Source organism: Leptosomus discolor, chromosome 2 (genome assembly GCF_034619465.1).
Source record: "Leptosomus discolor isolate bLepDis1 chromosome 2, bLepDis1.hap2, whole genome shotgun sequence".
In the NCBI taxonomy this organism is placed as follows: Eukaryota; Metazoa; Chordata; class Aves; order Leptosomiformes; family Leptosomidae; genus Leptosomus; species Leptosomus discolor.
Window position 1 is genome coordinate 27,540,944 of NC_141392.1, and position 13,174 is coordinate 27,554,117.

The window sequence follows — 13,174 nt, forward strand, 5'->3', positions numbered from 1 at the left end:
GTGAGGCAGAGCGCATCGATAGGCCGGCGCAGTAGGAAGCCCTGCCCGAACGGTGGGTGGTGAATAGCTCGGTGCTCCCGCATTGGGTCTGCCGGTGGGGTGGGCGGGAGGGCGGGCAAAGGAGCGCGGCGGGCCGGGCCGGGGGTAGAGCGGGGCCCGCAGCGAGGCGGAGATGGCGTCGCAGCCGCCGCCTCCCAAGCCTTGGGAGAACCGGCGGCTGGCGGGTACCGTAGCGCCGGCCTTCCGGTGAGTGAGTGAGTGCATGCGCCGAGCCCCGGGTCTCCCCTGCCTGTGGCGGGGTTGGGTGTTCGCCCCCTCGGGGCGGCCGCGTCTCCCCCGCCTCGGGCCTCCTGCCGTGGCCTTCTCCCCTGAGGCGAGCTCAAAGGTCGGGCCCAGCCGGGCAGTGCCTTCTCGAGCTAGTGGCTGAGCAGAGCTTGAGGGGGTTTGTCGGTCCGGGTGGCCCGGGGGGTTGCGTTACCTGCTGGGGTGGTTTGGGGTCGTTTGCTGAGGGGTTGTGTGCCGGGCGGGGAGGGGTCTCTGGTGGATCCCCCTTCTCGGCGGGGAGAAGGAGGGAGAGGGTCCTGAAAGGTACTGGTCTTAACCCCACTTGTGTCTGTAGAAAGTTGCGTGTATAATGTGGTGAAGGTAAGGCTGTACGTGTTGCCACGGGCGGACAGAGTGCGGGTGTCCGTTCCTGGGGGCTGTATGGGTGTGTAAGCACGCGCGCCTCCGTAGAAGTGGAGAAGCTGTGTGTCATCCCCAGGGGTTGGAAAAGATGCATGTGTGTGTCTGTGTCTGGTGTGTTCACCCGGCAATCTGAGCTTTTCCAGAAAATCCAGCCTGCTCATGGAGAAGGATGTTGTACAGAAAGTGTTTGTAAACTCCTTCTGTTTTATCAGAAATCAAGGAAAGCTTGGCAGTTGAAGAGCAATCTTGTTTTTCACTTGGTACTGGCGATTGCAATTAGACTGAGCTGAAACTAGGCAAAAGGTTAGCCCAAGACTAAACATTCAACAGAAACTTTGCTGCTTTCACTGCAAGTTGCAGCTTGCTTAGCAAGAAATTTGTTGTTTTCTTAGTGGGGTTATCTAGTTCATTTTAAGTGGCTTCAAGCAGCTTTAAAGTGAGGTGTTCTAAATTGACTATTGGGGAGGGAATGTGGCGTGACTTAATAGGTTACAGTACCTCTGTTTTCTCTGATAACTTATTTTTGCTTCTGTTTTTAACTGCTAAGAGAATTAAAGTCCATGATGGAAAAAACAAACTGTGTAAAGGTATAAATATTATTCTTTGCTGTGGAGACCTGCAAGTTTTGCTGAGAGGAGGTTGTTCCCTGCCTTATACGGAAATAATAAAGCAAGTATTGAAAGCAGTGCAGAAAGAAGCAACTACATAGCAATTCAAACTTCACTTTTCTTTTTTTTTTTTTTTCATCTTAATTTAATAGACTTCAGAAGTGGGAAGTCATGGGATGAGCAGTAAACATGGGAAATGACCGCAGTGTTTGACTTTTAGGGTGATAATATGTGATTAGCTTTTTAATGAAACAGCAGAAGTTGGACAGCTGCTTGACACAGTTCATGTATCAGTCTAGTACTTGCAAAGTCTTGTTACAAAGGGTATAGATAAAATGACTTAAACTTGTGGGCATACAAAGGAGTAAAAGTTTACTAAATTAAAAACACATAATTGACTTGTAATGCCTCTTTCTGGCAACAGTTAACAGTAATAGTTTCAATCCCTTGACATGCTACATAGAGGTAATTAATTTGGGTAGAGGGGGAAACTGGGGGATCCAAAGCCCTTGCATATACTGTTGTATGTATACTTGGATTCTGAGTTCAGTCACGCCACCTTTTTCTCTAAGGGTGGATTCAAAGGAGCTCTCAAACTTCCTTCCTGCTGTATTGTTGGCTCATAGAAGAGCCAAGAACAAGTATTGGAAATAAAGCTTTCAGACTGAAAAGTTCATAAATATTCTTGCTAGTACATACCCAGCGTGCAGAAAAATGACGTAGTGTTAGAGCATCAGGTTTGATGGATCTCAGTGTAGCATTTCATGCTTTCTTAGTCAATACAATAAATAGACTGAAAGTTTTTCTGTGTGTGTATTTTAGATATGCTGCTGTTCTACGTTTATACTGAATATCTCATTATGGTTTTTTTCCCTGAAAGACCTGTGTTTCCTGACTGGAACTTTTACTTCCCACAAACATTGTGCAATATACTGAGTGTTTGGCTACCAGGTTCCCTATCCTAGCACTACTGGAACGCACTGTCATATTTATATAGTTAGCCAAGAACTCTGTAGAAATGAAAATACAAACTTGTTTTGATTACTGATCTCTCTTGTCTGAATTTGTTTAGGTCTGCTGACTTGGGTGACAACCTGCTGACCAGGCCTGGACAACCCGCAGTTGCACGAATACCTCCACCTATTTTGCCAAGACCATCACAGCAAACGGGAAGCAGTAGTCTGAGCACATTCAGGCCAGCGTATACTAGTTCTTTTTCTCCAGGCTATGGTTCATATGGAACCTCTTTTTATGGAAGCTATAGCCCTTACAGTTACGGATATGGTGGTTTGGGTTATAACCGCTTTCGTGCAGATGATATTCCTCCCAGCAGGTTTGTTCAGCAGGCTGAAGAGAGCAGCAGAGGTGCATTTCAGTCCATTGAAAGTATTGTGCATGCGTTTGCCTCAGTCAGCATGATGATGGATGCTACCTTTTCAGCAGTATACAACAGTTTCAGAGCTGTGTTGGATGTAGCCAACCACTTCTCCCGCCTCAAAGTACACTTCACAAAGGTGTTTTCGGCTTTTGCTTTAGTGAGAACTATAAGATATCTCTACCAACGTCTACAACGATTACTAGGTCTGCGGAAGAGCTCTGAGAATGAGGATTTGTGGGCTGAAAGTGAGGGGACAGTAGCTCGCGTTGGCCTTGAAGACAAGACGTCTAACTCTGCAAAATCCTGGCCCATTTTCTTGTTCTTTGCTGTTATAATGGGAGGTCCCTATCTGATCTGGAAACTGCTTTCTACATACAGCGACGAAGAAACAGGTAAAGATGATCCGCAGCACGAGAGAAGTGCAGCATATATTGTTCCTTTTGTTATCACCTGTATAGCAATTAATCTTACACTACAGTAATAGAAGTTGATGTATATTGGAGTACAATACTCAATTTTAGGCATGTGAGACAAGTAACAGCCTATTTAAGTAGCCTGTTCTCGAGTTAGGATGCAGTTTCATGGTAAGCTTTATGTGATTTCAAAATCACGGCTCCATTCTGTTTCTGTTTCCTCTCTGTTAGATTTAGCAGTTGGGGCAGGGGGAAAAGTATTGGTTGGATTGATTCAACAAATCGTGATTTCTTTGTTAGTCCTGTCAGTTCTCTATTTGAAAAGTTTTAGCAAGAAAGTTAAAGTGTTTTTTCATTTTCCTTTAAAAAATCCCCACCAAACTTAAAGCAGATACACTTTCGATGTCTTTTTGGAAACAGTATCTAGTAACTGGGCGAGTGGAGAAGATGATCATGTAGTTGGAAGAGCAGAATATGATTTCAGTGCTCTCTCAGAAGAAGAAATTTCATTCCGTGCTGGTGACATACTAAAATTAGCACCCAAAGGTAAACTTTTAATTTTATACTTGTTTTCTAATCACATGTGAAGTAAGTCGTATTGTTAGATTCTGAAAATGAAAACAAAACCCAGCCCTGCCTTATTTGACAAAACTCCTAGTCCACACTTTTTTTTTTTTTTTTTTTCCCATAAGTTAATATGTGCATTGTAATAAAGCTTAGTAGTTTTGTTCACACAGCCTAAACTTACTCAGGGAGTGCTTTTTGGTTACCCTCGTGGTTACCTTTTCCTCACGTGTGCTGTGCAACTGTGAAAGCCCCTAGGCGTTTGCTGTACGGTGACGTCAGAACAACATGCACTTCACAATACTCTTCAGCTTACCTCACCGATGCAGATTCTAGTCATTTCTCGTGTAAAGTAATTTGTATTCGCCTTTTATCACTGGGTTATTTTCTCTGCTTGATGAGCTGTTGTGTCATCTACCTTCTGTTGTATTTGTGCCTCAACTGCAATACATTTTGAATTGTTTTGTAACTTGATGCGTTTGCATTTTCTTCTTCAGAACAACAACCCAAAATCCGTGGTTGGCTTTTGGCTAGTTATGATGGCCAAACAACAGGACTTGTGCCAGCTAATTACATCAAAATCCTGGGCAAAAGAAGAGGTAGGAAAACAGTGGACCTGGAAAGGAATACAGAGCAACGGCCTGCCCTTAACAGCACATCTGTTAGACGATCCTCTGCTGCTGTGACTTTAGAGGAGCAGGAAGCTGCTTTTGATTCTGTTTTTGCTGGAAGTAATAAAGTTCCTGGTGCGTCTGACTCCACTGTGGTTAGTGGAGAGAAACAGGAACTCTAATGCACTTTCATCAACAGAGCAACTGGACTGTGCTTTATTGATAAAACTTAGGGTTTGTTCAAAGTCTGTATTGTAGTGGAACACTGATGGGTCTGTACCAGTTCCTGCTGCTACTGACTGGTGGAGGGATGGAGAAATGATTGCTCAAATTTGTAGTATTTATTTTTGACTCTCCTAAGGCTGTACATTAGTGATTCTACCCAACCACTTGGTAGCAACTCTGAGATCTTGAGACGAGGAGAATCGAGGCATTTATAACAAAGCAAACAAAAAAATAGGGACTGCTGGCGTATTCTTGTTAAGGAGACAGACTTCGATGAAATCTGGAGGTTAACATCCAGTCTTCATTGGAATGTCAGCTTGACAAGAGGCCTCTTCAACAGATGTGCAGATAGATTTCTGCACATCTGAAAACTGGACGCTGAAGGCCATCAAATAGTAATAGCACATTTTTTTCCCCCTGAAAGGAGGGAGAATTGCAGGAGATTTAGGTGACACAATTGAATTATTAGAAGTTCTAAGCTGCTTGCTTTTCGTAAGCAGTAGGGCTTCTGCCATGAAGGCCTTAGCTTTTAGAATAAAGGGACTTGTGAGGAAGGGAAGAGAAGAACAGTTTACAAAGGGTGAGAGGTGAGGCTTCAGCAGTAGTTCTGACCAATTATCTTTTGTTTATTAAAAGAACATTAGAATAAAGGGTATCCTGCAGTCAGGCACTTTCCAGCGCACTTATTAAATGTTATTCCCTTCTGTGGTAAACTGACTTTGCATCACTCCTAGCCAGTTTGTCTTGTAGCCCGTGAACGGCCTATCAAGAAGCTATCAACTACCGTCTGCATCTCAACTTATTTCTGTTCTTTATTATATGATGTCAAAATATCTATCCTGCCTTTTAGTGCAGTAGGAGAGTGTTGGGTTGGGGGAAGTTTAATGTAATTGTAATTCCAGTGGCAAAGGAAAAAAGTAACATTTCTTGCTTAATAATCTCGGCTAAGGTCTTGGAGTTAGCTCTTTATGCTACCTTTCAGGTGGTAAATTTTGCATCTGCTCATAAAATTTGAGAGCTGTGGTTTATCAGAAGCCATAAAAACATTAAGACTGTTTGAAGTATTTAGTATTTTCTCCATATTGGTGTTTGAGAATGCTGTATTGAAATACTGTTTTGTTTTGTTTTAATGAAGCAAAGACAATTTAAACTTTTTTCCTTGTAGTATATATGTATAACATGTTGAGCTTCTGAAGGTTAGAGCAATGGATAAAATGACTAAAGCTTGTCTTAACGATTATAGCTTTTCTCTTTTATTTTAAAGGTACTCAAAAGTATTAATAAAAGTAGGGCATGTGCCTTTGCTTAATTGATCCAGTAATTTCAGTTTGACTGTTTCTGCAGAGATCCTCAACACCCATTATGTGTTAGCAAAGCTTCCAGTTATTTATACTTCAGTTGCCTTTGCTGGCCTTGAGTTCTTAGAATTCTATTCACCACAACAGAACTCTGACAAGAAAAACTGAAGCGAGCGCAGTTTTATTGAGGTAGAGTGGCTGAAAAAACAGATATTGTTCTGGAGCCTTGGATTTTATATTAATTTCTGAATGCCTGTTGTTGATAATTAGAAGAAGAATTTAAGTGGTTGTGCTCAGGTATTGGGGGTGGTCCAAGGAATCATTTTTACCAGATTGTTAGATCTTCAAGTGCAGAGGAAAAGGAAAGAGTAGTTAAAGGGCAAATGAGAAACTTGAAGCTAGGTTTAAAACAGAACATGTTCCTGAGACATTTCCCTGTGTACCAAAGCATCGAAGAAAATTGTCTATATTTGGAAATTACATATGTTGTTGAAATAAAAATAGCAAACAATCATGAAATATAAAATATAGAGGGGAAAAAAAGGAGGGGACAGTATCAAGTGTACAGTTCTACTTGCAGTGTGTATTCGTGGAGGCAATTAAATATCAAATCAAACAGTAAATTAATTAATGAACTGTTAGCCTCTCTTATGTCAGTGTCAGATTTCAGTCAGAGGAAGGGTCTTCTAAATAAATGAATAAATAAACCCCAAACTTTTTGTAGAGTATCCATTCAAGTAGACTTCTGTTTTCCTCCTCAGAACAAGTTGGGAAGATGTACCATGATGTTTGTTTGAATCTTTAAATTTTACTAAGTTTTAGAAAGATGAGTTTAATTTCACTTTCAGGTCATACTGTTTTGAAAGTAATTCTTTTTAGTAGGAAGATAGGTTATTAATAACTGACTTGTCTTTATTGTAGTTTGACTTAGTCTGCCAATTGCTGTCATGACTGTATCTGCTAAATCTTGACAAGAATTTTGGTCCTTTCAATCTTGTGATTACTTTAATGAGAAGAGAAGCCTCTGAGGAAATGAAGTAAGTTATTTAACTCATGATTAACTGTACTATTTGCAGAAGGGTATTAAAATTCATTGAAGTAAAATATATACTATGCTTTAAGATTTGGATATTTTGTTTGTTTGTTTGTTAATGCATGAACTAGCATCATCTATGTTTCTGCCCACATGTCAGGCTACAGAAAAAGCATCTAAACGAAAGCTGATTAAAAAGGGAGGCTGATTGACCAGCTGATTGACTGGTCACCCTTTAGAAAGGTGAGAAGACTAAAATCACAGAATGGTTTGGGTTGGAAGGGATCTCAAAGATCACCTAGTTCCAACCCCCCTGCCATGGGCAGGGACACCTTCCATTAGACCAGGTTGCTCCAAGCCCCATCCAGCCTGGCCTTGAACACTGCCAGGGAGGGGGCAGCCACAGCTTCTCTAGGCAACCTGCTCCAGTGCCTCCCCACCCTCCTTTTAGGAGTAGTGCCTCATACCCTCCTTTGGATCAGGTGTGTCTGCAACAGGAGTGTGTAGAAAAGGAGATCAGAAAAGAGATGCTGTTGAAATGCTGCTAAACTTGTGTATTAGGCAATTGACTCTTCAGATCTGTATGTACTAAGTTACCTTTGTGTTATTATTTGGACCTACTTACATACCTGTAACAGACCTACAACTTCTGTTTATGTAAGGCTTTAGTTAATATTACTTTAATCTTATGGATACTATTTAGTATACCAACTGTTTTATGCTTGAATACTACCTGAACTAATGACAGATGCCAGTTTGGACTGGTTCTCTGGGTGCTAGCAGTACGTGAACACACACACATTCAAAGCTTTGTTCAGGTTTCTGAATAATCAATTTAAAGTACTCTTTGTCCAGTAGAACTTAATAAAATTGTCCGCTTCTTTTACACATGTTCAAAACCTCTTCCTTCTGTGGAACTAGACTGCTCTGAGCTAGTAAGATTGTTTTGACTTATTTGACAATCTTGGTGAAATTTGCTAGTGAGGTAAACACAAAGTGCAGTTTCTTACTAATCTGATCTGTTTGCAATGAAAATTTTTCAGAAGAGGTACAAGCTCAGAAACCAAAACAGTGATTTTTCTTGACGCACCATTGTAGGAAAAACTGTCCGCAATAGTAGCGGAACTTCCACAGTATTTCTTTTCCAAAACGGATAACACAAAAGCAAATGGTTTTAAGTATCTCCTTCCATTTCGTTTTATCCATGCATTGGGTTTGGTGAACATTTTTGGCCTGCAGTGGCTGGTCATAGTTGTGTGTGTCCACTGGTGGTGATACACTCCCCCCACCCCCACCTTGTGTCTTGGGACCAGTTCTGCAGACAGATTTGAAGCAGGTTTAGGGTGGTAAATCTGCCTCCTGGATTCTGTGGGCATACCGAACACAGCCTGTAGGAGCTGGATAATCTCTCCTTGAAACAAGTGTACTCATATAACTGGTTTAACTGGTAGCAGGCATGATGTCAATGCAAGGTACCTCATGATCTTTCTTACCTACAGTTTTTAATGGTGCTTTGAGATACTAAAGTTGCCTGAATTTCACAGTAGTCACAAAACTATAAGGCTCAAGCAAATGACATGGATTATTCATGCTGTCAAAGAGTATCTTTGGGTTTTAGAAATGAAAATGTTTTAAATGCCAAAAGCTAGTTGTGCTACCTTTGAGTTACTGGTAACTGAGCAAGCATAGGCTCTAGGCTATCAAATGTGTAAAATTTGAGATACTTTGGTGTTTTTTTCCTCAAATACTGATATTGCTGGGGTTTTTTTATTTAAAACATTAAAAAGGGAGGGACTGAACTTCTGCACAGGTTAATTAAAAAACTGTCTTGCTTGTTCTCTGACATACCACTTCCATTCGTAGTGTGATTAACTTAATGTCCTAATAATACAGCAATATTGCACATTAGTTTACCCAACGGATTGCTGTGAGCCGGTATGAAATCAGGAGTGTTCTCTGCTTTGAAACCCAAGCGAAGCTTTCATACTGACTTGAAGAGTTTGGATTTCATATACAGATAGATACAGATCAGTGCAGTTGTTTTTCTGAACTTTTCTGTGCTTTTTTTTTTTTGCGTTCTCTGTCATTGTATCACTTCAGAGGTTATGGGTGGGGGTTTTTTGGAAGAAAAATGTTAATATCCGTGTGGCCATGACTATCTCTGTGATTCCTGCCAAAATACCACAGAGGAACAGAAGTTACGTGACATGATACAGTGGGGTTTAGCCAGAGGCAGAAAGAAGAGTGGGATCGAGGAGGATTATTATGTGTTGCACATAGGAAAAGGCGATCTGGGCTGGTCCTTAGGCACAGATGGCTTCCTGTCCCGATTTTAGAATGTTTGGGAAGATTTGGTGCAGTAGCAGATGTGGGATTGGGATCATCTGACCCTTTGCAGAATAACTGTCTGGTTTGAGTGGAGCCTTGAACGGCTCCCCGTGGGTGGGCTGTTCCATGGAAATAGCTGGAAGTTAGGTGTTGGGTTGCTGCTTTTATACTTACAAGTGTATCAGATATTTAGATCAGCTGAAAACTGGGGAAAAACTTGAGGCTTCTTAGCTGTGGTCAGCGTCTTTTTGTGGGTACAATGCAGTCTTACTAGAGTGTTTTAACACGTGTTCTTCCTTAATCCATTTGCTGTGCTTACATCGTGAGACTACATCCTGTATCTGATGTGTTATTGTGACAGGTGGTACCAACTTTCCATCCTCGGGCTGCCCAGGTTTTCCCTTCACGTGGCCGTTTTTGCCTGCGGGACTGTAATCGTGGATTTTTACCAAAAAAAAAAGGCATCTGAGTTACTCCTGTGGTGTGCTGGGGTGCTGCTCCAAAAGGGTGGGCTGGGGGTGGGTGCGGGCAGCAGTGGGGACGGGTCGGTGTGACGTCGTGCTGAGCTAGGGAGAGGTTGGCGTGACATCATTTGTGGTCTTAAGCGCGAGGCGTTGACGCTGCGCGTGATGTAACACTTCCCTCCCACCCCGCCCCAATCCGTCGGGACTGAAGCGCGGGCGGAGGCCGGGCTGCGTCACTGTTTCGTGACGACGCGGAGGCGCAGTCTGGCGTCACGGCTCCGTCGCGCGGAGGCGGGGAGAGCCGGTCCCGCCCGGGGCGGTGCGTTGCTAGGCTACCGGACGCGGGGCGCGAGGGGGCGCTGCCGCCGCCGCTGCACTGCGACAAGGCGGGGCCGCCGGGGCGCCGCCGCAACACGGCGCGCGCCGGGGCTCCCCCACTGCCCGCGCGGCCGCATTCCCCCGCCCCTCCCGGCCATCCTATTGGTTTTCCCCGGCGGGAGGGGGCGGGGTCCCGTCAGCAGCCCGGCGCCGATTGGCGGCTGTCGCCCCCTCTCTCGGCGCTCCCCGCCCGTGCGCTCCCCCTCCCCGAGAGGGTGGGGCCGGGCGGCGCCGGCGTGTGAGGGCGCCCGTCTCCCGCGCTTGGGGCACGGCAGGTGGGGACGGGTCCCGCCGCGCTGAGGAGCCCCGGGGTGGCTCTGCGGAGCTCCTCGGCGGGAGCAGCCGCGCCCGGGCTCCGCTCCGCCAGGCGCCCCCCTCGTCTCCTCAGGGGAGCGGCGCCGCCGTCCCGCCGCCTGCCCCGGCGGCCGTTGCGCCTTGAGGAGGAGCCGTTGCCCGTCCCGCCGCGCCGCTTTGCCCCGCGCTCGCCAACCCCTCGCCTGGGAGCCCGCCAGGTAACCCCTGCCCTACCCTGCCCTCCCTCCCGCCCTCCAGCCCCTCCGTGCCTCTAACCGGGGAGGGGTGCACGGCAGCTGTGGGGTCTTCTGCGTCGGAGAGGACTGGGGTGGCGGGCGGAGGCCCCCGCTGCTAAGGGCGGGTCCCGCCAGGACCGTATTGCATGAGGAGGCAGCTTACACTTGTAGGATCTTGCCCTGAAAACTGGGATCAGCTTTTGTTTTTGTGTTTAAATGCCGTATTTTAATTTTTGTTTTGATTAGCGTGTGGGGAAACTGCAGTCAAAGTTGCTGTTATTTCTCGCCACCATTCTGCACCATCACTTCGTTGCATTTAGGGGTTCGGCAGGAAACCTCATGCCCATCCCACCATCTTTACCTTCTTGCAGGTTATGCACGTGCAAGGGGACAGTAATTCTTCATTTTTAGATTGATACTTTCCTTTAAATAAAAAAAAATAAATTCGGTCTTAAATGAAGCAGTGCATAATGAATTGACTATTTAAGTCATACCAGTTTTATGAAAATTAAAGTGTTGGGAATTCTTTACACCACTTAATTTAGAATTCTAAGTATTAATAAAAATTCTGTTGTCACATATCTTTCCATATTGTGCATATCAAATGAGTTGGTCAGAAGTAAATAATACTGAAACTTTTTTCCCTCCGATTTCCATCGTGGAGGAAAAGGTTAACTTGAGCTTTGCTTGTGGTAACAAACTGGAGACAATCTGTAGAAGTTGCCTTCTTTCTCTTAACAGTATGATTTATTGCAGGCTTTATGTTCCTCTTGTTATGGAGCGCACCGTTCTTGTACGGGACAGAATCTTGTGTGTGTCTTTATGCTTCTGATAGGATTTCCTAAAGGACAAAAAGTCAAATGTTAAATATCATGTATAAAGGCACAAAGAGGAGTCCTATGCCCTTTCTGGAATAGAAATAAAAAAAGACTTCTGTATGCTTGTAGTTCAGTGTGTTCCTTCATTTGTCTCTGCAGTAATAAGCATATATAAAACTGTGTTTTAATGTACAGAATAAGCAAATAAAAAATATTTGAGAGACAAAGGTTTCATCCTCTCTGAACGTGTCATTACATTTTAGACTACCTGTCATCCCTTTATGGTCGGTTGCTTTGTGGTCTACAGTGCTGATGTGTACATCAACTTGTTACCAGCAAAGTACTCAAAATTTTTTCCTTTAAATGATAGACTCTAACTGTTGCAAAATAACTACTTTTCTTTCTTTCTTTCTTTGATTACCCAGTATAATCGTACTGTAGCACTAGTCCTTAAAATGGTGATTTATGGAATATTGACATTGCTAGTAGTTTTACTTTCATTAAGCGTATTTTATGGTGCAAGACCAGAGGGTTCTAATACTCCATCATTTGCTTATCTCGTTCAAGCATATTTTTAAACCAGGTGCTACATGTGTACAAGGTAGCACAAGAAGTTGGCTACGTATTTTATAACCACTCAGGTTTGCCACTGGTGGTGACCTGTTCTGGTACGGTTATTTCTTTTCATAACAGCAGATAGGGTAGATATTCACTGGCTTAAATATAACTGATACTGACATCTGTCTGTGCACTGACAGTGAGAAGTCTCCATCATAGAATTACCACAGTGACGCCTCTTGATAGTGTTATCAGGGTGAGGGCTAAGGACTCGATGCCTGCAGGGACTGATCTACCTTTACCTCACAGCGGCATCTATCTTAGCTGCAAAGTTTGGGCTTGTATTGTCTGTGAAGGACCTTTGTCCTTTAACACTGGATATTTGGCACTCCCTGCAATAGATTTCATTTAGAGAGAATTGCTACAATGGTATGAATTTTTCTGCTGGACTTTTCTGTCTTTTGTTTGTGCCTTTTTTTTTTTTTTTTTTTTTTGGAACTGTGAATTTATGAAACCTAAGAATTATCTTGGTGGGTTCTGTGTTTGTTTTTTTTTTTTCTCTCTGGTGGTTTCATTCAGCTGCTCTTTTGAAAGGATGAAAGCTTACAGTTACCTGCTATTGTGATTTCTGTTTTCACCAACAAAACAAACAAAAAGAAGTGCTGGAATAGCTTCCAGAGTCAGAAAGAAAGTCAGTGCTATTTTGTATATTTTAAGCATCTGTTCTTCTAGAAAGAGGGTGATGCAAAAGAAACTTCGTGTAGTGTACTTTTAGTAACAAGTGGTCAGTTAAATCTACTACCATCTAAGTGTATTTTCACTGAAATTCTCTCTAATCCTTGCTTTATAAGTCAAGCTTCTGTATGTGACTCTTGTTATTTATGGGATCTGTTTAAGGCACTTCGGAAATGGTCTGAAGTGCTTTCCAAATATGAGTCCTGACTAAGCTCTTTGGCCATGTGTTACTTGAATATGAAAGTCTTGATTAATGCCCACAGTTTTCTCCCAGCATATGCTAGAACAGCACTTTAAACTTTTACTGTGTTCCCTGCTGCTATACATAAAATTTCCTTGAAAAAACACCCTAAATACAACACATTTTTCGAATTGGGAGAACTGCTTTTTTTTTTTTTAATGTGTTCACTGCTGTCCTTATATGCTTTGTTCTGGTGTTCAGTGTGAAGCTGAAGGGTTTTTGGCCCTGATAATTCCAGCTAATCAGGAGTTAAGAGTGTCTTAGGAGAACTCAAAAGTCAGGTCGTCAGGATGATTGCTGAAAGA

General features: G+C 43.4%; 1 protein-coding gene across 1 annotated transcript; it reads left to right on the top strand.

Annotated features, from left to right (window-relative positions):
* Positions 1-172: 172 nt before the first annotated feature.
* PEX13 (peroxisomal biogenesis factor 13) lies at positions 173-6,905 on the top strand. Its single transcript, XM_086460806.1, has 4 exons — positions 173-246; positions 2,368-3,065; positions 3,507-3,632; positions 4,148-6,905. The coding sequence occupies exons 1-4, from the start codon at positions 173-175 to the stop codon at positions 4,441-4,443; spliced, it is 1,194 nt and encodes a 397-aa protein (XP_086316932.1). The 3' UTR covers positions 4,444-6,905.
* The last annotated feature ends 6,269 nt before the right edge of the window (positions 6,906-13,174 follow it).

Excerpts from the sequence above, each read along its gene's own strand:
- PEX13 (XM_086460806.1), top strand. The coding sequence starts at position 173 with ATGGCGTCGCAGCCGCCGCCTCCCAAGCCTTGGGAGAACCGGCGGCTG. Across the intron at positions 3,066-3,506 it reads ATACAGCGACGAAGAAACAG|TATCTAGTAACTGGGCGAGT; the intron begins GTAAAGATGATC and ends TTTTGGAAACAG. Across the intron at positions 3,633-4,147 it reads ACTAAAATTAGCACCCAAAG|AACAACAACCCAAAATCCGT; the intron begins GTAAACTTTTAA and ends TTTCTTCTTCAG.